This window comes from Pseudophryne corroboree, chromosome 2 (assembly GCF_028390025.1).
Source record: "Pseudophryne corroboree isolate aPseCor3 chromosome 2, aPseCor3.hap2, whole genome shotgun sequence".
NCBI lineage: Eukaryota > Metazoa > Chordata > Amphibia > Anura > Myobatrachidae > Pseudophryne > Pseudophryne corroboree.
This window is the reverse complement of record NC_086445.1, coordinates 864,237,840-864,264,233: the sequence shown is the minus strand read 5'-3', so window position 1 is coordinate 864,264,233 and position 26,394 is coordinate 864,237,840. Positions and strand designations below refer to the sequence as shown.

The 26,394-nt window shown below is 48.3% G+C and overlaps 1 protein-coding gene across 1 annotated transcript in view; it reads right to left on the bottom strand.

Annotated features, from left to right (window-relative positions):
- The window catches only part of SUPT6H (SPT6 homolog, histone chaperone and transcription elongation factor), a 288,449-nt gene that overhangs the window by 154,968 nt on the left and 107,087 nt on the right, over positions 1 to 26,394 (bottom strand). Inside the window, exons 13-16 of the mRNA XM_063955884.1 lie at positions 16,649 to 16,750; positions 16,345 to 16,474; positions 14,597 to 14,747; positions 14,182 to 14,336 (exon numbers count right to left, since the gene is read on the bottom strand). Of these exons, the coding sequence (XP_063811954.1) occupies positions 14,182 to 14,336; positions 14,597 to 14,747; positions 16,345 to 16,474; positions 16,649 to 16,750 (538 nt within the window). The remainder of the gene's footprint in view (positions 1 to 14,181; positions 14,337 to 14,596; positions 14,748 to 16,344; positions 16,475 to 16,648; positions 16,751 to 26,394) is intronic.

Below are 26,394 nucleotides of genomic sequence, written 5' to 3'. Positions count from 1 at the left end.
ATCTGAGATGAGCTATCATCACAGACATCACTTTGGTGAATACCCGAGGCGCTGACTACAGGCCAAACGGTAGAGCCTGAAACTGGTAATGGTTCTGGCGTATTGCAAACCGCAAGAATTTCTGATGAGGCTGCCAAATCGGAATGTGTAAGTGCGCATCCTTGAGATCTAGCGCAATCATAAATTCCTTTGGCTCTAAACCCGCAATCACGGAACGCAGAGACTCCATCTTGAATCTGTAGTAAGTTACGTACTGATTGAGACCCTTTAAGTTCAATATTGGTCTGACTGAGCCATGCGGCTTCGGTACCACAAACAGACTGGAATAATAACCCTGACCCTGTTGATGTACAGGGACCGGAATCAAAACTGCTGAATCCAGTAGGGACTGAATGGCAATTTGCAGAACCGCCCTCTTGTCGTCCGACAGAGGCAATCCTGTCTTGAAAAACCGCAGAGGCGGAAGACAGTCGAACTCTATTTTGTAACCTTTTAACACTAAATTGCGGATCCACCCATCCGCGGATGTGTGGAACCACGCCAAATGGGACGTCTGAAGGCGTGCTCCCACAATCGGAGAACCGAGATGGGCTGGTAGCCCGTCATGCCACTGGTTTGTCGGTAACCTTAGCGTCCTGGCGACTTGTGTTGGTTTGTTGGAAATCACGTCCACGACCACGTCTAGCAGGCGTGGCTGTTCCTCTGCCACGTCCTCGAAAGGACTGAGGTCTAAAGGATTTGAACGAAGGTCCAGCGTACCTCCTTCTTGATACCGGTGGAGGCAATGGTAAGAAAACCGACTTACCTCCCGTAGCCTCAGCAATCCATGCGTCCAATTCAGGACCAAACAACTTCTTGCCATCGTAAGACAACGCCTCTATACCTCGTTTGACCTCTGCCTCCGCTTGATAAGCACGCAGCCAGAGTGCTCGTCGTGCCGTAACTAGCGATGATGAAATACGAGAAGTGAGCTGACAGACGTCAGTAGACGCTGTACAGAGATACTCTGCAGCCTCACACATTTGATTTGCAAGAAGTATCAGGTTTTCGTCATGTAAAGCAGATTTGAGTTCTGTAATCCATATTATGAGCGCCTTAGTGACCCAGATGCCAACCAATCAAGGTCTCAGCATCACTCCTGCTGCTACATACATGGACATTAGCATAGTTTCTATCTTGCGATCTGAAGGGTCTTTAAGCGTAGTAGCCGCTGGCACTGGTATGGTTAATTTCTTGGTAAGCTTCGACACTGACAAATCAACTATTGGTGGATTCTCCCATGTACATGTTACTGAGTCTGGAAACGGGTAACTAGACTTAAATCTGCGAGGTATAGAAAACCGTTTATCTGGATTCTGTCGTGTTTCTACCAACATCTGATTAAGAGATTCCGAGACAGGAAAACTTATTGGAGTTCTTTGTCGTTTAGTAAATACAACCTGATCATTTGTGAGAGGCTCCTCAGTTTCAGTAAACCTCAGAGACTGACGCACCGCTCTGATGAGATTATCAATGCCGGAGCTGTTAAAATCCTCACTCTCTGACTCCACTTCGCCCTCCTCACCCTCATCTTGTTCCGTGAGGTCTGGCATGGAATCGTCAGAATGCAACATAGCAGAAACTCGAAAATCATAAGACATATGAAATTTATCCCGTTTACCCAGAATGGATTTGGACCTTTCGCAAGGCTGAGACGCCTCCGGTAGTTCTGGCGGTCTCACCCTAGACTCAGATCTTGCCGTTTCTCGCTCTTGTCGAGCGGCGGCCAATTCTGATTGCAACCCAGCCAGTACATTGGCTAGCATTTCCCAAGGAGGGTTCGGTGAGGAAATTGGCTGTAAAACTGGAGCAGAAATTGTATTCTGAACCGAATCCACAAAACATACTGTACATGTGGTAGATCCATCCGGTAACACACTGCTACAGACTTTGCAATTATGTTTTTTAGTTTTTGCTGGTGCCTTACTCATTATGGCGACAGACAATACAATACACAAAAAACAGACACTTGCACGACTCAGTAAAATAGTAGTAAGGTGTCTCAATATATATCTGGCCAAGTGCAGTACACGTGGCCAGTACTATGAAATGTGATCCCAAATTCCCACTAACACCCCTGCGCCTCCGGTGGAGTAGAGATGTAGTACTGGAACGTTCTGGAATCACAGCAGGAAGACACAGGAAGCATGGTTAAAATGGCTGCCATGCTTAACTTATAATCACAGTGCAGTTTCTATTCTTAACTGATATTATAAACAGCCTGTGTAAAAATTAGAATTTACTTACCGATAATTCTATTTCTCGGAGTCCGTAGTGGATGCTGGGGTTCCTGAAAGGACCATGGGGGATAGCGGCTCCGCAGGAGACAGGGCACAAAAAGTAAAGCTTTAGGATCAGGTGGTGTGCACTGGCTCCTCCCCCTATGACCCTCCTCCAAGCCTCAGTTAGGTACTGTGCCCGGACGAGCGTACACAATAAGGAAGGATTTATGAATCCCGGGTAAGACTCATAACAGCCACACCAATCACACTGTACAACCTGTGATCTGAACCCAGTTAACAGTATGATAACAGCGGAGCCTCTGAAAAGATGGCTCACAACAATAATAATAACCCGATTTTTGTAACTATGTACAAGTAATGCAGATAATCCGCACTTGGGATGGGCGCCCAGCATCCACTACGGACTCCGAGAAATAGAATTATCGGTAAGTAAATTCTTATTTTCTCTATCGTCCTAGTGGATGCTGGGGTTCCTGAAAGGACCATGGGGATTATACCAAAGCTCCCAAACGGGCGGGAGAGTGCGGATGACTCTGCAGCACCGAATGAGAGAACTCCAGGTCCTCCTTAGCCAGGGTATCAAATTTGTAGGATTTTACAAACGTGTTTGCCCCTGACTAAATAGCCGCTCGGCAAAGTTGTAAAGCCGAGACCCCTCGGGCAGCCGCCCAAGATGAGCCCACCTTCCTTGTGGAATGGGCATTTACATATTTTGGCTGTGGCAGGCCTGCCACAGAATGTGCAAGCTGAATTGTATTACACATCCAACTAGCAAAAGTCTGCTTAAAAGCAAGAGCACCCAGTTTGTTGGGTGCATACAGGATAACAGCAAGTCAGTTTTCCTGACTCCAGCCGTCCTGGAACCTATATTTTCAGGGCCCTGACCACATCTAGCAACTTGGAGTCCTCCAAGTCCCTAGTAGGCGCAAGACACCACAATAAGCTGGTTCAGGTGAAACACTGACACCACCTTAGGGAGAGAACTGGGGACGAGTCCGCAGCTCTGCCCTGTCCGAATGGACAAACAGATATGGGCTTTTTTGAGAAAAAAACCACCAATTTGACACTCGCCTGGTCCAGGCCAGGTCCAAGAGCATGTTCACTTTTCATGTGAGATGCTTCAAATCCACAGATTTGACTGGTTTTAAACCAATGTGTTTTGAGGAATCCCAGAACTACGTTGAGATCCCACAGTGCCACTGGAGGCACAAAAGGGGGTTGTATATGCAATACTCCCTTGACAAACTTCTGGACTTCAGGAACTGAAGCCAATTCTTTCTGGAAGAAAAATCGACAGGGCCGAAATTTGAACCTTAATGGACCCCAATTTGAGGCCCATAGACACTCCTGTTTGCAAGAAATGCAGGAATCGACCGAGTTGAAATTTCTTCGTGGGGCCTTCCTGGCCTCACACCACGCAACATATTTTCGCCACATGTGGTGATAATGTTGTGCGGTCACCTCCTTTCTGGCTTTGACCAGGGTAGGAATGACCTCTTCCTGAATGCCTTTTCCCTTAGGATCCGGCGTTCCACCGCCATGCCGTCAAACGCAGCTGCGGTAAGTCTTGGAACAGACATGGTACTTGCTGAAACAAGTCCCTTCTTAGCGGCAGAGGCCATAAGTCCTCTGTGAGCATCTCTTGAAGTTCCGGGTACCAAGTCCTTCTTGGCCAATCCGGAGCCATGAGTATAGTTCTTACTCCTCTACGTCTTATAATTCTCAGTACCTTAGGTATGAAAAGCAGAGGATGGAACACATACACCGACTGGTACACCCACGGTGTTACCAGAACGTCCACAGCTATTGCCTGAGGGTCTCTTAACCTGGCGCAATACCTGTCCCGTTTTTTGTTCAGACGGGACGCCATCATGTCCACCTTTGGTAATTCCCAACGGTTTACAATTATGTGGAAAACTTCCCCATGAAGTTCCCACTCTGCCGGGTGGAGGTCGTGCCTACTGAGGAAGTCTGCTTCCCAGTTTCCATTCCCGGAATGAAACACTGCTGACAGTGCTATCACATGATTTTCCGCCCAGCGAAAAGTCCTTGCAGTTTTTGCCACTGCTGCTAAGCTTAGAGCATTATAAATTTACCCTTAGCTATATTTATGTGGAGAAAAATCTCCAGACTTGATCACACTCCCTGGAAATTTTTTCCTTGTGTGACTGCTCCCCAGCCTCTCGGGCTGGCCTCCGTGGTCACCAACATCCAAAACTGAATGCCGAATCTGCGGCCCTCTAGAAGATGAGCACTCTGTAACCACCACAGGAGAGACACCCTTGTCCTTGGATATAGGGTTATCCGCTGATGCATCTGAAGATGCGATCCGGACCATTTGTCCAGCAGATCCCACTGAAAAGTTCTTGCATGAAATCTGCCGACTGGAATTGCTTCGAAGGAAGTCACCATTTTTTTACCATGGCCCTTGTGCAATGATGCACTGATTTTAGGAGGTTCCTGACTAGCTCGGATAACTCCCTGGCTTTCTCTTCCGGGAGAAACACCTTTTTCTGGACTGTGTCCAGAATCATCCCTAAGCACAGGAGACTTGTTGTCGGGATCAGCTGCGATTTTGGAATCTTTAGAATCCACCCCTGCTGTTGTAACAGTATCCGAGATAGTGCTACTCCGACCTCCAACTGTTCCCTGGACTTTGCCCTTATCAGGAGATCGTCCAAGTAAGGGATAATTAAGACGCCTTTTCTTCGAAGAAGAACCATCATTTCGGCCATTACCTTGGTAAAGACCCGGGGTGCCGTAGACAATCCAAACGGCAGCGTCTGAAACTGATAGTGACAGTTCTGTACCACGAACCTGAGGTACCCTTAGTGATAAGGGCAAATTTGAGACATGGAGGTAAGCATCCCTGATGTCTCGGGACACCAGATAGTCCCCTTCTTCCCGGTTCGTTATCACTGCTCTGAGTGACTCCATCTTGATTTGAACCTTTTGTAAGTGTTCAAATTTTTTTAGATTTAGAATAGGTCTCACCTAGCCTTCTGGCTTCAGTACCACAATATAGTGTGGAATAATACCCCTTTTCTTGTTGTAGGAGGGGTAATTTAATTATCACCTGCTGGGAATACAGCTCGTGAATTTTTTCCCATACTGCCTCCTTGTCGGAGGGAGACCTTGGTAAAGCAGCCTTCAGGAGCCTGCGCAGGGGAAACGTCTCGACATTCCAAACTGTACCCCTGGGATACTACTTGTAGGATCCAGGGGTCCTGTACGGTCTCAGCGTCATGCTGAGAGCTTGTCAGAAGCGGTGGAACGCTTCTGTTCCTGGGAATGGGCTGCCTGCTGCAGTCTTCTTCCCTTTCCTCTATCCCTGGGCAGATATGACTCTTATAGGGACGAAAGGACTGAAGCTGAAAAGACGGTGTCTTTTTCTGCAGAGATGTGACTTAGGGTAAAAACGGTGGATTTTCCAGCAGTTGCCGTGGCCACCAGGTCCGATGGACCGACCCCAAATAACTCCTCTTCCTTTATACGGCAATACACCTTTGTGCCGTTTGGAATCTGCATCACCTGACCACTGTCGTGTCCATAAACATCTTCTGGCAGATATGGACATCGCACTTACTCTTGATGCCAGAGTGCAAATATCCCTCTGTGCATCTCGCATATATAGAAATACATCCTTTAAATGCTCTATAGTCAATAAAATACTGTCCCTGTCAAGGGTATCAATATTTTTAGTCAGGGAATCCGACCAAGCCACCCCAGCTCTGCACATCCAGGCTGAGGTGATCGCTGGTCGCAGTATAACACCAGTATGTGTGTATATACTTTTTATGATATTTTTCCAGCCTCCTGTCAGCTGGCTCCTTGAGGACGGCCCTATCTATAGACGGTACCGCCACTTGTTCTGATAAGCGTGTGAGCGCCTTATCCACCCTAAGGGGTGTTTCCCAACGCGCCCTAACTTCTGGCGGGAAAGGGTATACCGCCCATATTTTCTATCGGGGGGAACCCACGCATCATCACACACTTCATTTAATTTATCTGATTCAGGAAAAACTACGGTAGTTTATTCACATCCCACATAATACCCTCTTTTGTGGTACTTGTAGTATCAGAAATATGTAACACCTCCTTCATTGCCCTTAACGTGTGGCCCTAATAAGGAATACGTTTGTTTATTCACCGTCGACACTGGATTCAGTGTCCCTGTCTGTGTCTGTGTCGACCGACTAAAGTAAACGGGCGTTTTAAAACCCCTGACGGTGTTTTTGAGACGTCTGGACCGGTACTAATTGTTTGTCGGCCGTCTCATGACGTCAACCGACCTTGGCGCGTGTTGACATTATCACGTAATTCCCTAAATAAGCCATCCATTCCGGTGTCGACTCCCTAGAGAGTGACATCACCATTACAGGCAATTGCTCCGCCTCCTCACCAACATCGTCCTCATACATGTCGACACACACGTACCGACACACAGCACACACACAGGGAATGCTCTGATAGAGGACAGGACCCACTAGCCCTTTGGAGAGACAGAGGGAGAGTTTGCCAGCACACACCAAAAACGCTATAATTATATAGGGACAACCTTATATAAGTGTTTTCCCTTATAGCATCTTTTTTATATATTTCTAACGCCAAATTAGTGACCCCCCTCTCTGTTTTAACCCTGTTTCTGTAGTGCAGTGCAGGGGAGAGCCTGGGAGCCTTCCCTCCAGCCTTTCTGTGAGGGAAAATGGCGCTGTGTGCTGAGGAGATAGGCCCCGCCCCTTTTTCGGCGGCCTCGTCTCCCGCTCTTAACGGATTCTGGCAGGGGTTAAATATCTCCATATAGCCCCCGGAGGCTATGTGTGAGGTATTTTTAGCCAAAAAAGGTTTTCATTTGCCTCCCAGGGCGCCCCCCTCCCAGCGCCCTGCACCCTCAGTGACTGCCGTGTGAAGTGTGCTGAGAGGAAAATGGCGCACAGCTGCAGTGCTGTGCGCTACCTTAAGAAGACTGAGGAGTCTTCTGCCGCCGATTCTGGACCTCTTCTCGTTTCAGCATCTGCAAGGGGGCCGGCGGCGAGGCTCCGGTGACCATCCAGGCTGTACCTGTGATCGTCCCTCTGGAGCTAATGTCCAGTAGCCAAGAAGCCAATCCATCCTGCACGCAGGTGAGTTCACTTCTTCTCCCCTAAGTCCCTCGTTGCAGTGATCCTGTTGCCAGCAGGACTCACTGTAAAATAAAAAACCTAAGCTAAACTTTTCTAAGCAGCTCTTTAGGAGAGCCACCTAGATTGCACCCTTCTCGGCCGGGCACAAAAATCTAACTGAGGCTTGGAGGAGGGTCATAGGGGGAGGAGCCAGTGCACACCACCTGATCCTAAAGCTTTACTTTTTGTGCCCTGTCTCCTGCGGAGCCGCTATCCCCCATGGTCCTTTCAGGAACCCCAGCATCCACTAGGACGATAGAGAAAATCCCTGCCAGTATAAAACAGCTTGTCATACTGCTGATGCTGCTGCTTTCCCTTCTATTCCGTTATTAGCCTCCTGTAATGACTCTCTCCCCCCGCGCCCCCCTGTCTGCTCCATTGTGGATGCAGTGCGGGCCGGGCAGCGTGGGGCCGCCAGCGGGAACCTGGAAGCGGGACGGGGAGCGCTATGATTAGCGGGCAGAGCAGCGGTGGCTCGGAGAAGCACCGGCCAGAGCAGCGGTGGGGCTTGGAGAAGCGGCGGCCGGAGCAGCGGTGGAGCTCGGAGAAGCGGCGGCCGGAGCAGCGGTGGGGCTCGGAGAAGCGGCGGCCGGAGCAGCGGTGGGGCTCGGAGAAGCGGCGGCCGGAGCAGCGGTGGGGCTCGGAGAAGCGGCGGCCGGAGCAGCGGTGGGGCTCGGAGAAGCGGCGGCCGGAGCAGCGGCGGCCGGAGCAGCGGCGGCGGGCGGCCGTCAGTAGAGGGATCCCAGCGCCTTTAATCAATGTCCCCACACCTCGGGGCGCCAGCGGGAGCTGACCGCCCCGTTCACATACCTGCACTCCTGATTGTGATGAGGCTCCGACGGGGCTTCTGTACAAGCGCCGGCCAGCCTGTGTGCAGGAGATCTGTGTGTGTGGCTGTGAGGGTGCACATTCAGTGAGGACCGACACGCCACTGCTGCTTCAGCAGCTTGCACTATCCCTGACCCTGCCTTTTGGAAGGGGGAAAGGGATGTATATAAAATAGAAAAATATTCCAAAAAAAATAAAAAAAAATAATTCAAAGTAATTGTGGACTCAGCCACAGAGCTGTTACTACTTCGAGCACAGAAAAAACACTGAGGTACTCGGGGATATGGAGGGGTGGAGTGTTCTAAATTTAAATATTCAGTGCTGTTTCCTACGGAAGCCGTCCATATCCCAAGAGTACTCCAGTGACCCCTAGTAGATGAAAAAGAAATCCTATTTTCTCTTGCGTCCTAGAGGATGCTGGGGTCCACGTTAGTACCATGGGGATGTACCAAAGCTCCCAGAACGGGAGGGAGAGCGCAGAGGCTCCTGCAGAACTGATTGACCAAACTTAAGGTTCTCAGAGGCCAAAGTATCGAACTTGTAGAACTTAGCAAACATGTTCGACCCAGACAAAGTAGCCGCTCGGCAAAGCTGTAAAGCCGAGACACCCCGGGCAGCCGCCCAGGAAGAACCCACCTTACGAGTAGAGTGGGCCTTAAACAGATTTTGGACACGGCAATCCTGCCGTAGAATACGCATGCTGGATAGTGAACCTAATCCAGTGAGAGATTGTCTGCTTAGAAGCAGGACACCCAATCTTCTTGGGATCATACAGGACAAACAGAGTCCGATTTTCTATGACGAGCAGTCCTCTTCACATAGGATTTTAAGCGCCCTTACAACATTGATTGACTTTTATGGAATTGAGGAGTCAGTAGCAACTGGCACCACAATAGGTTGGTTGATATGAAAAGCGGACAACCTTAGGAAGGAACTGTTGACGCGTCCTGAGTTCAGCTCTATCTTCATGGAAGATCAAGTAGGGGCTTTTACAAGACAAAGCCCCCAATTCCGACACACGACGAGCAGAAGTTAAGGCCAACAAAGTGACAGTCTTCCATGTGAGAAACTTGACTTCAACCTCCTGTAGAGGCTTGAACCAATCCGATTGGAGGAACTGTAACACCACGTTACGATCCCAGGGTGCGGTAGGCGGCACAAAGGGAGGCTGGATGTGCAGAACCCCTTTCAAAAAAGTCTGAACCTCAGGGAGGGAAGCTATTTCTGGAAGAAAATGGATAAGGCCGAAACCTGGACCTTTACGGATCCCAACCTAAGGCCCATATCCACACCAGCTTGCAGGAAGAGGAGAAATCATTCCAGTTGAAACTCCACCGTAGGAAACTTCTTGGATTCACATCAAGACACATACTTTTTCCAAATGCGATGGTAATGTTTAGACGTTACTCCTTTCATAGCCTGTATCAGGGTAGGAATGACTTTGTTCGGAAAGCCCTTCCGAGCTAATATCTGACGTTCAAACGTATATCTGGCGTTCAATATCTGCCGTCAAACGTAGCCGCGGTAAGTCTTGATAAGCGAAACGCCCCTGTAACAGGTCCTCCCGAAGAGGAAGAGGCCTCGGATCTTCCAGCAGTAGATCCACAACATCTGCGTACCAAGCCCTTCTTGGCCAGTCCGGAGCAATGAGGATTGCATGAACTCTCCTTCTCATTATGAGCTTCAGAACCTTTGGGATTAGTGGAAGTGGAGGAACACCTACGGAGACACCAGAGCATCCACTGCCACTGCTTGCGGGTCCCTCAACCTGGAACAATACCTCAGAAGCTTCTTGTTGAGGCGGGAGGCCATCTTGTCGATTTGAGGAACCCCCCAAAATACTTGTCACCTCCATGAACACCTCTGGATGGAAGCCCTATTTCCCTGGATGGAGATCGTGTCTGCTGAGGAAATCCGCTTCCCAGTTGTCTATTCCCGGAATGAAAATTGATGACAGCGACAATGTGTGTATTTCTGCCCAGAGGATGATTCTTGTCACCTCTGACATTGCAGCTCTGCTCTTCGTTCCGCCCTGTCGGTTTATGTAGGCCACCGTCGTTACATCGTCCGACTGCACTTGAATGGCTCGATCTCGCAGAAGCTCTGCTGCTTGGAGAAGACCGTTGTACACGGCTCTTCGTTCCAGAATATTTATTGGAAGATTGGATTCCAGGTTTGACCACCTTCCTTGGAAGGTCTTCCCTTGAGTGACTGCGCCCCATCCCTGGAGACTAGCACCCGTGGTTATTAGGATCAAGTCCTGAATCCCGAACCTGCGGACCTCCAGAAGGTTAGACATCTGCAGCCACCAGAGTAGTGAATTCCTTGCTTTCGGCGACAGACGAATACTCCGGTGCAAATGTAGATGACACCCCGACCGCTTGTCCAAGAGATCCAGTTGGAAGGATCGAGCATGAAATCTTCAGTACTGTAGAGCCTCGTAGGAGGCAACCATCTTCCCCAAAAGGCGAATGCACTGATGAACTGATACCCGGGCAGGCTTCAGGACATCCCGGACCATTGTTGGAATCACCAACGCTTTCTCCTCCGGCAGAAACACCCTATGCACTTCCGTGTCGAGGATCATCCCCAGGAAAGACAATCTCCTTGTCGGCTCCAAATGTGACTTTGGAAGGATCAGGATCCACCCATATTCCCTGAGCAGACGAGTCGTGAAAACAATCGACTGCAACAACTTCTCCCTGGTCGATGCCTTTATCAGCAGATCATCCAGATATGGAATTATGTTCACCCCCTGTCTGTGGAGGAGAACCATCATCCCTGCCATCACCTTGGTGAACACCCTCGGTGCTGTGAAGAGGCCGAATGGCAGTGCCTGAAATTGATAGTGACTGTCTAACAATGCAAAATCGGAGATAGGCTTGGTGCGGCGGCCAAATAGGAATGTGGAGGTACACATCCGTGATATCCAGGGATACCAGAAATTCCCTCTCCTCCAGACCTGAGATCACCGCTCTCAGAGACTCCATTTTGAATTTGAACACCCTCAGATAAGGGTTTAGCGATTTCAAGTTCAAAATTGGTCTGACCGAACCATCCGGTTTCGGTACCACGAAAAAGGTTTGAATAGAAACCCATGTGTTGCATATGAGGTGGAACTGGAACAATGACCTCTGACTTTTCCAATTTTTGGATGGCCTCCTGAAGGATAGCCCTGTCTGTCATCAAAGCCGGCAAGCCTGATTTGAAGAACCGGTGAGGCGTGAGTTCTTGAAACTCCGGTCTGTACCCAGGAATCCAGGCCAAATGACACCCAGACGTGGCTGAAACGTCCGAGCCTCGCACCCACCAGCCCATCCTCCAGGCTTCGCGGTCCTCCGTCATGCTGAGGATTTTGAGGAACCAAAAGCAGGTTTCTGGTCCTGGAACCCTGTGGGAGTAAGCGTTTTGGATTTTGCACGACCACCTCTAAAGAACATTGTAGGAGGCTTGGACTTTTTTTGTCTTAGCGGTCCGAAAGGACTGCGATGTAGAGGAAGAAAATGGTTTCTTCGTAGAAGGCGTAGCTGAGGGAAGAAAAGGTGACTTACCCGCAGTTGCCGTGGAAATCCAAGCATCCAATGCTTCCCCAAATAGATAAGAAAAAAGAGGAAAGAATGTCTCTTTGTTGGCGCACGTAAAGTAATATTAAAATGTAACCTTTATTGGATATATATTAAAATTGTCTAAACACGAAATAAAACAGTACAGTACACTAACTATTCCACAGTGATATACATGTAACACACAATAAGTGAATAACTAAATAGAGTGAATTTTATTAAAAACAAGGCTCGCTACCTGTGTTGTATCTAATATTAGGTCAATTTAATTTTATTATAAATCGAAATGCATTAACTTAATTGTCCAATAGTCACAATGTAATGTGTTGGAGAGACTATGGTAAGTTCATTGTATCGAAGTCCTCTAGTAATGTGCCTGACCACTTTACCATAGCTTTAGAGATCCATGCACAGGCAATAGTAGGCCTCAACGCCACACCTGAAGCAGTGTATAAGGATTTGAGCGTAGTGTCAATCTTACGATCAGCCAGTTCTTTTACCGCGGTAGACCCAGGGACAGGTAAAACCACCTTCGTTGACAGTCTGGAAACAGACGCGTCAACTATGGGTGGGTTTTCCCATTTTTTTCTATCCTCCTCAGGGAAAGGAAAGGCAACCAAAACACTTTTGGGAATCTGGAATTTTTTGTCCGGGTTTTCCCAGGATTTTTCAAATAAAGCGTTTAATTCTTTAGACGCAGGGAAGGTTAGTGAGGCTCTCTTATTATTTGTAAAGTAAGCATACTCAACCTGTTCAGGTGTTGTGTCAGAAGCGTTTCACACATCTCTAATAGCCTCAATCATGAGCTGCACCCCCTTAGCCAGGGATTCCACCCCCCCCCCCCCCATCACCGTCAGCCGTGTCAGAGTTGGTATCCGTGTCAACATGCATAATCTGGGCAAGTGCACGTTTCTGTGGGTATATGCTACTAGGGGATTTTGAAGGAATAGGGACAGAACCTGACCAAACTGCCCTAGACTTCTTTAATACCCGAGTTTCAGTCTCAGTACGAGCTACCCTAGTAGAGATCTGAGAGATCATTCCCTTAATAGAGGTCATCTACTCAAGCTCAGTAATAAGGATCTGAGACAAAACATTACATTCCTGTGTAGATGGAATGGATTCCTCCTGAGAGGAAATGTCCTCTGCAGCATAAGACACAGAGTCCCTAGACATGGCAATGTGAGAAACAAACACCCACACACACACACAGGAAAATGTCAGACACAGTTCCTCCCCCCCCCCCCCCCCCCCCCCCCCAAGTATGCCACAGAGAAACACACAGAGATTGGAGCCAGCACACACACAGCGTTTCCAAAGGTAGAAATATACAACTGCTTGGCGCTGACTGTGTACCTTAACAGACTACACAGTAATCTTACAGCCTCCCCCCCTTCTACAACCACCTGGTTTCGCACAGGATAGTTGAAGTTGCTTGGAGGGACAACACTCCCTGTCAGCGTCTCTGTACTGGATCTGCAGGAAGGAAAATGGCGCTGAACGCTGCTGGGTCCGCTCTGAGGAGAAGCTCAGCCCCCTGAACATGGCGCTGCTTCCCACTCTTCACTTCTTTATACTGGCCTGAGGAAATGTGCTGGCAGCGTTACCAAGGTCCCTGACATCCTTGGTGACCAGTGTAGGGTATAGTCGCTGGCTCAGGGAGCCCCTCATAGCGCAGCACTGTGTATCACTGAGCATCCGGAGCGCAGTTAGTACTGCGCTCCCACCCTGTTGCCGCCATCTTCACACCAGCTCCCCGCTTGTTGTGGGGGCTGGTGACTCACTCGCCACTGAAATCTTCTGGCTCTGTTAGGGGGTGGCGGCATGCTGCAAGAGTGAGCGGTCGCCTCGTGCGGATAACGATCACCACCCTCAGGAGCTCAGTGTCCTGTCAGCGGAGATAGTGGCCATTAACCTCTCAGGGTTGAATACTACTCCCCCCCCTAAGTCCCACGAAGAGGGAGGCTGTTGCCAGCTGTGCCTTACTCTAATAAAAAACAACAAAACTAGAAAACCTCCCATGGAGCTACCCTAGCTGTGACAGGGTCCTCCGGGCACATTTTCTAAACTGCGTCTGGAAGGAGGGGCATAGAGGGAGGAGCCAGCCCACACTATTAAACTCTTAAAGTGCCAGTGGCTCCTAGTGGACCCATCTATACCCCATGGTACTAATGTGGACCCCAGTATCCTCTAGGACGTAAGAGTAATAAGGTGGGTAGCCAGGAATCCTCATTAAACCAAGAGTACCACCACAATTTTAACTATAAAAGCATGATTACTTGGATAAATCTTTCATGGAACAAGTTAGTGAATTATTCCACTTTGAAAGACAACTCTTATACTTACCCCTCAACATCCTTCATATCAATGCAGATATCAATGGTGATCAGACCTTCGTCTTCTGCAATGCACATCTTAAGAAACTGGTCATCTCTAAGCTCCTTAACAAGTTTGTTCTTCAGATATTTGAAGGCATATGCAAAATGGGCTTCATCAATTTCCTGCACATAAGAGTATTAACAAGAATACATGATAATATGCCTTGTGCACTTTGTGTAATCTATATCTATCTATCTATATTTCAGTTTGGCTGCTTTGCCTGTCACACTGGATAGGAGCCAGACTCATGAGGTTAAGTTTACCACCTGCTGAATCATGAATCTCAGCTAATAACAGTTCAGCAGTTTATAAAACTACAGGCACCAGATTACAGACAAGTGTTAAATGTGTTAATAAAAGATGCAATATACAAGTCAAGTACCTTTCTGCCTTTCTTGGTTGGAACAACGTTGATCTTGCCTCTTTCTTGAAAGGTCTGCCTTAAAACCTGTCTGACCAACGGCTCCCTAGCAATCTGCAAAGCGACCATGTACCGGGCCCCTTCCAGCACTCCCTCTGCTGTACTGAACTGACTACAGCAAGAAACAAAATAAAAAAAATAATAAAAAAATAAATAAAAAAGAGAACATAATTAAATGGCTTCAATACATAACCATTACTAAAATTATGATTGCTCTACCCTAATTTTATAATCTTGAAAAGGTTCCATAAACCAATTAACATGTATATATAATATATATTATATATTTAAAATAAAAGACATTGCTAATAAATAAAAACAGACATTTGTAGAGCTTGATTCAATGTAAAATACTTCACATGCACTTCTGGATATAGTAGTAATTAGTTCATGTAATGACATTTTGAAGAAAAAAAAATAATAATAATAAAAGCTCCATATTAGCAACATTTTCTATCTGGTATTTATGTACTTGGTCTATGGTGAACAGATCACAAGTACCGTATATACTCGAGTATAAGTCGACCCGAATATAAGCCGAGGCACCTAATTTTACCACAAAAACCTGGGAAAACTCATTGACTCGAGTATAAGCCTAGGGTGGGAAATGCAGCTCTAGCCGTACACAGCCCTCATACTGCCAGATATGCCCTCATACTGCCAGATATGCCCCACAGTGCCAGATATGCCCTCATACTGCCAGATATGCCCCACAGTGCCAGATGTGCCAGATATGCCCTCATGCTGCCAGATATGCCACACAGTGCCAGATATGCCCCACAGTGCCAGATATGCCCTCATGCTGCCAGATATGCCCCACAGTGCCAGATGTGCCCTCATGCTGCCAGATATGCCACACAGTGCCAGATATGCCCCACAGTGCCAGATATGCCCTCATGCTGCCAGATATGCCAGATGTGCCCTCATGCTGCCAGATATGCCCCACAGTGCCAGATATGCCCTCATGCTGCCAGATATGCCCCACAGTGCCAGATATGCCCTCATGCTGCCAGATATGCCCCACAGTGCCAGATATGCCCTCATGCTGCCAGATATGCCCTCATGCTGCCAGATATGCCCCACAGTGCCAGATATGCCCTCATGCTGCCAGATATGCCCCACAGTGCCAGATGTGCCCTCATGCTGCCAGATATGTCAGATATGCCCCACAGTGCCAGATGTGCCCTCATGCTGCCAGATATGCCCCACAGTGCCAGATGTGACCTTATGCTGCCAGATATGTCAGATATGCCCCACAGTGCCAGATGTGCCCTCATGCTGCCAGATATGCCCCACAGTGCCAGATGTGCCCTCATGCTGCCAGATATGCCCCACAGTGCCAGGAAGGGTACTTACCCTCCATCGCTTCCGCGTTGTCTTCTGAAGGAGGGACACGGAGGGCACAGCGCACGGCTCTCCTGTGTCCCTCCTGCGTCTCCGTCTCCGGCGGCGTGTATGTGTTAAATGAAGTGCCGGTTCGTGAGCCAATCAGAGCTCACGAACGGGCAGTTCATTTAACACACACACGCCGCCGGAGACGCAGGAGTGACACCGGAAAGTAGCGCGCTGTGCCCTCCTTCCACTGACTCGGATATAAGCCGAGGGGGCTTTTTCAGCACAAAAAAACGTGCTGAAAAAGTCGGCTTATACTCGAGTATATACGGTAAATAACCTACTGCGGATAAGACCACATAGAACCAGAAACTGACCTGCACACATAATCTTTAGCAAGTTCTAGAGGCTCAGCTGGAAACTGCTCAGTCTCGTGACGCTGGTAACTGTCTCGCAGGTTCTCGCCAAACTGCTCTGGTGTCAGACCAAACTTCTTTGCCAAGCCATCTGTTGAATTGAGAAAGACATGTAAAACTCCTTAAGACTATAATTTCCAGAATGCAGTCGTTTAATGCAAGATGCTCTAAGCTTAATATAGCCAGGTGACAGTTTAATAACAAATTATCCAGCAGCCAAAAGGATTGTAATACCTGTATGACCTACCAGTAAAACGACACTCACCCAGACCAGCACTTTGGCAGATTGAATACATATCTCTACGTGAAGCCTGCTTTAACTCTGGCCCCTTTTGCTCCTCATCTTCTTGCTCTACAGCTTCAGCTCCTGTAAAAATTACGAGAGCTTCAAGACACAAAAAAATTGATAAAGCAATAGCATTAACAAATAACTACACTATGGGGTCAATTCAATTACCCGTGAGTACCCACGTGGCACTACCTCCGGACTCAGATTTTTGATCGCATCCCATAGGACTGTACAAAAAAACACATAAGACCGGGGCAAGAGTGGTCCAAGTTGAGGTGTCGTTGCTGGGGTTTCTACGCCACTACAACTCACCCACCTCGCAACTAATTGAATGGACTTCTACAACTGGTCTTGAAAATAAATCAGAGCTAGCTACACTAAAACGTTAAATAGTATAGCTGCACAGTATGAAAAGATAAAAAAAAAAAACAAACAAACTATGTGATCAGGTTGGGAATACAGATGGAGCTTTTTTTTTTTGTTGGAACATGGTCTGTAATCTCACAGCGAATGTCACTTCATGCTTTAAACGGGTAATCAGAGCTTCCTCCCCTGACAGCAGTAGAAAGTTAGCCAGCAACTGGCTATAAATGGGATATAAATGAGAATTGTAGTAACACACTTTAAAGAGGATTTTAATTACCTACCGGTAAATCCTTTTCTCGTAGTCCATAAGGGATACTGGGAACACTGAATAACGATGGGTATAGATGGGGTCCAAAGGAGACGGTGCACTTTAAATTTCTTCAACAGGGTGTGCTGTCTCCTCCCCTCTATGCCCTCCCTCACAGCTCAGCCTAGGAAAACTGGGCCCGAAGAAGACATACTTGAGAGGAGGAAACATAACAAGACACGAGTGGTGAGAATAACGAACCAGCACACAGCAACAACAAAACTAGCAACCGCTAGTGAAACTAGAAAAACAGCAACAGCTGTAAATTATCAACTTCACATAAGAACAATAACTTGCAGGAAAGTGAAGCACAGAGGCAGGTGCCCAGTATCCCTTATGGACTACGAGAAAAGGATTTACCGGTAGGTAATTAAAATCCTCTTTTCTCTATCATCCATAAGGGATACTGGGAACACTGAATTACGATGGGGACGTCCCAAAGCTCCCAGAATGGGTGGGAACGCACTGAGACGCCTGCAACACCCTATGTCCAAACTGGACATCTCCGTGGCCATGGTATTAAACCTGTAGAACTTCACAAACGTGTTTGTTCCCGACCAGGTAGCGGCCCGGCATAGTTGCAAAGCCGAGACACCTCAGGCAGCCGCCCAGGAAGAACCCACAGACCTGGTAGAGTGGGCCTTGACAGACCTAGGAACAGGTAAGGCCCCTGAAGAATAGGCCTGTTGAATAGTAAACCTAATCCAACGGGCGATGGATTGCTTGGAAGCAGGAAGACCTTTCTTGCATCAAAGAGGACAAACAAGGAATCCGATTTTCGTACAGTCGAAGTCCTCTTGACGTAAATCATCAGGGCTCGCACCACATCCAAGGATTTAGGAAGAAAGGTAGTGGCCGAAGCCGCAGGAACAAGAGGCTAATACAGGTGGAACGCGGAGACCACCTTCGGCAGAAACTGTTGAAACCAGCCTAGCGGAAGCCAAGGCTGAGAGCATCACAGTCTTCCACGTGAGGAATTTGTCTTCCACTGACATCAGAGGCTCCAACCAAGAGGACTGTAGGAATGTCAGAACCACGTTGAGGTCCCAAGGAGCCATGGGCGGGACAAAGGGAGGTTGAATATGCAGGACACCCTGCAGGAACGTCTGTTCCTCAGGCAGAGCAGCCAATTTCTTCTTGAAGAAGGAGGACAAGGCCGAAATCTGAACCTTGATGGAGCCCAACCTTAGGCGCATATCCACGACGGCCTGTAGGAAGCACAAAAAGCGCCTCAGATTGAATTCCGCAGCTGGACATCCTCAGCCCTCACACCAGGAGAAGAATTATTTCCAGATATAGTGGTAATGCTTCGTCGCGACAGGCTTCCTGGCCTGAACCATGGTGGCAATTACCTTATCCGTAATACCCTTCACAGTTAGAATGTTCCAGCTCAACCACCATGCCGATAAACTAAGCCGCCGTAAGTCCTGGTAAATAAACGGCCCTTGCTGAAGAAGATCCTACCGTAGTGGGAGGGCCCCGGGTTCATCTACTGCCATGGCCAGAAGATCCACGTACCAGACTCTTTGCGGCCAGTCGGGGGCAATGAGAATTGCCTATACCCTCTCTCTTCGGATTCTTTCTAGGATCCGGGGAAGTAAGGGAATCGGAGGAAACAGGTGTACTAGCTGGTAATCCCACGGTGCCGTCAGCGCGTCCACAGCCGCTGCTAGAGGGTCCTTCGTCCTGGAACAAGAGCACGGAAGCTTGTTGTTGAGCCGAGAGGCCATCAGATCGATCTGTGGATGACCCCACAGATCTGTTATCATCCGGAACACCTGTGGATGCAGGCCCCACTCTCCTGGGTGGAGGTCGTGGCAGCCTAGGAAGTACGCCTCCCAGTTATCCACTCCTGGAATGAAAATGGCTGACACCGCCTTTGCATTCCTTTCGACCCAAAGGAGAATCTTGGATACTTCCCTTACGCAGGTCATGCTCTTTGTTCCTCCTTGTCGATTGTCAAGACATTGTCCAAATTAACTTGACTGCCCTGGAACTGTGACCCTTGGGTAACAGTGCACCAGCCCCGAATAGTGGTGTATGTGGTCACAAGAATCCAATCCTGGATCCTGAAGCTTCTCCCCATCAAGAGGTTGGAGGGCTGAAACCACCACAGAAGAGAGATCCTGGCCTGTGGGGACAGACTCATGTGAATCCGACCACTTCTTCAGGAGGTCCAGTTGGAAGGTCCTTGCATGAAACCTGCCAAACGTAATGGCCTCGAAGGAGGCCACCAACTTGCCCAGCAGACAGGTGCAAAGATGTACAGAGACCTTGCGTGGCTTTAGAACTGCACGAACCAACTCCTGAAGAGTCTTCATCTTGTCTGCAGGGAGGAAAACTTTTTTAGGCCACCGTGTCCAGGATCATTCCGAGGAACTGGAGGCGTTGGGTTGGCTCTAGGTGGGATTTCTGAAAGTTCAGAATCCAACGGTGGCGTGACAACAGGGATGTCGTGCGGTAGATGCTGTCCAGCAGGATTTCCTTTGACCTTGCTTTTATATGCAGATTGTCCAGGTAGGGGACAATGTTCACCCCCTGAATCCTGAGTTGTAACATCTCCACCATTACCTTGGTGAAAACCCTTGGGGCTGTGGATAAGACAAAGGGTAGCGCCTGGAACGGATAGTGTTCCTCCATTAGAGCAAACCTGAGGTACATCTGATGAGGCGGCCATAATGGGACATGGAGGTAGGGGTCCTTTAATTCCAGAGAGACAAAGAATTTCCTTTCTTCCAGACCTGAGATCACCGCTCTCAGACTCCATTTTGAAACGGAAAACCCTCAGATATGGGTTTAATGATTTGAGGTTCAAAATGGGTCTCACTGAACCATCTGGCTTTGTCACCACAAAGAGGCCCCGTTGCTGAAGATGTACAGGGACAATGACCTGGGTCTAGACTAACCTTTGAATAGCCTCCCGTAGGGTGAGGCACCTGGTTTCTGGAGCCGGTAAACCAGATATGAAAAACCTTTGCGGTGGAGGACTGTCGAACTCCAGTTTGTAGCCCTGGGAGATCAGGTCTTTTACCCAGGTGTCCTGGCAGGAACTGGTCCAAATGGGGCTGAAGAATCTCAGACGAGCTCCCACTTTGAGATCCCCCTAGAGCAGAGGGACACAGTCATGCTGAGGGTTTTGAGGAGCCAGAGCTGATACTCTGGTAGTGAGATCCTGTGGTAGCCAGCTTGCGAGACTTACCTCTAGAACCTCGTGCCGCATTTGAGGCACCTCTGGCTTTATCCTTAAAGCGCGCTGTCCGAAAGGACTGCAGAGAAGGTCCAGTGTAAGAGCGCCTATGTGGCGGAGCAGCAGAGGGGAGGAACGTGGACTTACCAGCAGTCGCCTTCGAAATCCAGGTATCTAATTCACCTCTGAACAGCCAATCACCTGTGAAGGATAATGCTTCCACACTCTTCTTAGACTCCACGTCTGCTACCCACTGGCGTAACCACAACGCTCTGCGTGCTGATACCGCCATGGTAGAGGTACGTGCATTAACAACACCGATTCCTTTGATGGTATCACAGAGGAAGGGGGCAGACTCCTGAAAATGCTGAACCAGCAGTACTAAGTCGGCCAGAGACTTATCCCCTGCTAGGCCCTACTGAATATTACCAGCCCAAGTGTGTATGGCGTACGTCACCCAACATTCTGCAATAACAGGCCGTTGGGATGCCCCCGCTGTAACATAAATAGACTTTAAAGTTGCTTCTATTTTCCTATCTGCATGTTCCTTTAAGGCCGTAGCCCCTGGAACCGGCAGACCTAGTTTTTTGGACAGGCGTGACACAGATGCGTCCAACGCCGGGGAGTTTCCCATACCTTACACCCTTCCTGGGCAAATGTGAAGGTGGCTAACCACTTTTTGGACACTTAGAATTTTTTATCAGGAGTAGCCCATGGCTCTCTGAAAAGGTCATTTAGTTCCTTTGAGTCAGGAATGTGACCTGTACCTTTTTCTGTGCAGAGAAAAAGGATTGCGGCACATCAGATTCATTACTAGGAATATTTAAAACATCTCTTATTGCAACAATAAGTGAGTCTACATCTTGTGCAGCAGAGGAATCATCTAACTCAGCATTTGATTCCAGCTCCTCCCCCTCTTCCACCTCCGGTACCACCTCCTCAGATTCTGAGAGTATATTGAGTAACCCCCTTTTTTGAAGTAAAGGATTAGAGAGAGGAGAAACACGTCTGCTATCTGCCCTGTCTTCTGCCAGAGCAGCCATACACTGTTGTAACTGCTGCCTGTCTTGTCTTGCAGTAGCTAACTCATTCGACATGTCAGCCATCATAGTTTTAATTGAACTGAGCCAAGAAGGCTCTTTCAATTCACCCCCAGAAGCCCACTAGTTTGTGAGGGCTGACTGCATTGTTCACACGAGGGAATCTGCAGAAGGGGAAAACCTGGTGTGACATACAGCACACAACTTTTCACCATGCTGACAGAGAACATTTACATACAAACATACACACAGGGTACAAGCAAGACTGCCCAGCCTAGTATGTGTGGCTATACACAGAGATGAGGACCAGCGCACAGCCCGATACTGCTAGGAGAAGGCAATTTAGTGTATAGTGCGTGAGGAGCCTAATACTAGGGTCCCACAGCTGGCTCTCCCCTTAGCTGCACTGTAAGTGCAGGAAATGGCGTCAGGAAGCCGCTGGTCCCGCTCTGCTGAAGCTCCGCCCCCTGCAATGGCGCCGGAGCTAAACTATTATTTATACTGGCAAAGTCCCCAAATAGTGTAAAAATGCAAGTACATGTAATTAGCTCTCTCTGGAGCCCCAGAGTGTGCATCCTCTCCTGAGGGCACATTTTTCTAAACAGAGTTGTGAGGGAGGGCATAGAGGGGAGGAGCCAGCACACCCTGTTACAGAAATTGAAAGTGCACCGGCTACTTTGGACCACATCTAAACCCCATTGTAATTCAGTGTTCCCAGTATCCCTTAAGGATAGAGTAAAAAGGATTTTAATTCCCTACCAGTAAATCCTTTTCTAGTAGTCCGTAGAGGATGCTGGGGTCCACATTAGTACCATGGGGTACAGACGGGTCCATTAGGAGCCATTGGCACTTTAAGAGTTTAATAGTGTGGGCTGGCTCCTCCCTCTATGCCCCTCCTACCAGACTAAGTCTAGAAACTGTGCCCGTGGAGACGGACATACTTTGAGAGAAGGAAATAATAGGATTTTGGTACTTACCAGGTAAATCCTTTTCTTTGAATCCATAGGGGGCACTGGAGTACTCTAGGGATATGGACGGTTCCACAGGAACTAGGCACTGAATAGTTAAACTTTGACTATACCTCCCCCTCCATATCCCAGAGTACCTCAGTGTTTTTTACTGAGCCGAACTGGAGCTATAGAGGTTGACAATGGAGAAATACATATAACCAAAAACGGACAACAATAAAGTTGACACAAAACGAAACTGACAACTAACAGTTGACACCAACCCGATAGAATTTCTAATTTGAAACAGTCGGTAAGAGTGTGTTACCATAAAATTCCCTGCACTTACCACAACCAAGTAAACAACTGCTCTGGGTGGGCGTCCAGTGCCCCCTATGGATTCAAAGAAAAGGATTTACCTGGTAAGTACCAAAATCCTATTTTCTTTTTCATCCACTAGGGGTCACTGGAGTACTCTAGGGACATACCAAAGTTTCCCCCCTGGGCGGGAGAGCTGTTTGGCACTTGTAACACTAGACGGCCAAAGCTAGATGCTGATACCGCAAAAATATCAAACCTGTAAAAGCGCACAAACATGTGCACTGAAGACCATGTAGCCGCACTGCAAAGCTGTGTCGTAGAACTCCACGACCAGCTGCCCATGACATTCCCGGAGAACGTGTGGAATGAGCTGTTACTGATGTAGGCGGCTGTAATCTAACATGAAGGTAAGCCTGACGTATGGTCAGTTTTATCCATCTGGATAATGTCTGCTTAGAAGGTGGCCAACCCATCTTGGCCGCATCATAGAGAATAACAACGTATCCGTCTTAGGAACTGTAGACGTTCGGAATACATAAACTCGTAATGCGCGTACCACAACCAAAATTCCAGAATCTCCTGTTAACACAGGAACTACTATTGGATGATTGATGTGAAAAGAGGACCCTACTTTTGGCAGAAAAGCGGGATTCGTCTAAAATTCCGTTCTGTCATTATGAAACACTAAATACGGTGGCTTGCATGACAAGGCACCCAAAACTGAAACCCGCCCTGCCGAAGCTAAGGCTAGGAGAGAAATTGTTTCCCAAGTCAGAAACTTAATATCCACTTGTTGTAAGGGTTCGAAACAAAAAGACTATAAGAAATCTAAACCCAGATTCAAGTCCCATGGCGCAGTAAGTGGAGTGAAATGGAGGCTATACTTTGAGGACACCCTGCATAAAGGTGTGTACCGACGGCAATAGAGCCAATCTTTTTTGAAAATAAATTGACAACGCAGATATCTGCACCTTTAGTGTGGATAAACGCCGACCTCCATCTAACCCCATCAGTAGACATAACAAAAGACGGGATAACTTGAAAGATGATGTCGGAAACTTCCGAACTTCACACCAACCTATATAGGCACGCCAAATTCTGTAATAATGAGCTGCCGTAACCGGCTTCCTAGCTCGTAACATGGTTGGTATAACCTATTCTGGAATGCCCTCTCTTTTTAAGAGGGCTGTCTCAACAGCCACTCCGTCAAACGCAGCCGCGATAAATCGGAGAAAAAGAACGGACCCTGTTGTAACAGGTCCGGACGCAGTGGGAGCGGAGTAGACCGCAGAGATCCGAAAACCAAGCTCTCCGAGGCCAATGAGGCGCCACTAGTATGACTGTGACGGACTCCCTTTTGATCCGTTTTAGCAACAGAGGGAGCAGCGGAAAACGGTGGAAATAGATACACGAGACTGTATGGCCACTTGATTGTGAGAGCATCCACCGCCACTGCCTTTGGATCTCTCGTTCTGGACACGTACTGGGGCGTTTGATAATTGTGGCGAGATGCCATCAGGTCCACTTGCGGGTAACCCTACTTCTGGACCAGCATGTGAAACACTTCTGGATTTAATGCACATCCTGGATAAAAATCCTGGCAGCTGAGATAATCCGCCTCCCAGTTGTCCACTCCCGGAATGAATACTGCCGACAAAATCACCTCGGCCCACTTGAGGACTCGAGCTACTTCCCGCATTGCCATGCGGCTTTTCGTTCCTCCTTGTTTGTTGATGTATGCGACCACCGTCGCATTGTCTGACTGCACCTGAACAGCCTGAGCCTGCAGCATGTGCACTGCTTGTCGTAGCGCATTGTAAATTGCCCGGAGTTCCAGGACATTTATAGACAGCAATCTTTCGTGATCCGCCCAGAGACCCTGGAGCTGAAAATTTTGAACTACAGCTCCCCAACCTCTGAGACTCGTGTCCGCCGTGAGAATTATCCAATTCCAGGCGCCGAACCGTTTCCCTGCGGTTAGATTCTGTACTTTGAGCCACCAGAGTAGAGACACCCTGGCCCTTGGAGACCACCTCACCCTGCGGTGAATCTGCAGAAGCGAGCCCAACCATTGTTTTTGACATGCATTGCAGGCAGACACTGTACTCGTTAGGCCACAGCCAACCATTGCGAGCACATCCAGTTAAAAAATAAGAATTTACTCACCGGTAATTCTATTTCTCGTAGTCCGTAGTGGATGCTGGGAACTCCGTAAGGACCATGGGGAATAGCGGGCTCCGAAGGAGGCTGGGCACTTTAGAAAGATTTATGACTACCTGGTGTGCACTGGCTCCTCCCACTATGACCCTCCTCCAAGCCTCAGTTAGGACACCGTGCCCGGACGAGCAGACATAATAAGGAAGGATTTAGAATCCCGGGTAAGACTCTTACCAGCCACACCAATCACACCGTACAACTCGTGATACTATATCCAGTTTGACAGTATGAAAACAACTGAGCCTCTCAACAGATGGCTCAACAATAACCCTTTAGTTAACAATAACTATTTACAAGTATTGCAGACAATCCGCACTTGGGATGGGCGCCCAGCATCCACTACGGACTACGAGAAATAGAATTACCGGTGAGTAAATTCTTATTTTCTCTAACGTCCTAGTGGATGCTGGGAACTCCGTAAGGACCATGGGGATTATACCAAAGCTCCCAAACGGGCCGGAGAGTGCGGATGACTCTGTAGCACCGAATGAGAGAACTCCAGGTCCTCCTCAGCCAGGGTATCAAATTTGTAGAATTTTGCAAATGTGTTTGCCCCTGACCAAGTAGCTGCTCGGCAAAGTTGTAAAGCCGAGACCCCTCGGGCAGCCGCCCAAGATGAGCCCACCTTCCTTGTGGAATGGGCATTTACAGATTTTGGCTGTGGCATGCCTGCCACAGAATGTGCAAGCTGAATTGTACTACAAATCCAGCGAGCAATAGACTGCTTAGAAGCAGGAGCACCCAGCTTGTTGGGTGCATACAGGATAAACAGCGAGTCAGATTTTCTGACTCCAGCCGTCCTGGAAACATATTTTCAGGGCCCTGACAACGTCTAGCAACTTGGAGTCCTCCAAATCCTTAGTAGCCGCAGGCACCACAATCGGCTGGTTCAGGTGAAACGCTGACACCACCTTAGGGAGAAACTGGGGACGAGTCCTCAACTCTGCCCTATCCATATGGAAAATCAGATAAGGGCTTTTACATGATAAAGCCGCCAATTCTGATACTCGCCTGGCTGAAGCCAGGGCCAATAACATAACCACTTTCCACGTGAGATATTTCAGATCCACGGTTTTTAGTGGCTCAAACCAATGTGATTTTAAGAAACTCAACATCACGTTGAGATCCCAAGGTGCCACAGGAGGCACAAATGGGGGCTGAATATGCAGCACTCCTTTCACAAATGTCTGAACTTCAGGTACTGAAGCTAGTTCTTTTTGAAAGAAAATCGACAGAGCCGAGATCTGTACTTTTATGGAGCCTAATTTTAGGCCCATATTCACTCCTGCTTGCAGGAAATGCAGAAATCGACCTAGTTGAAATTCTTCTGTTGGGGC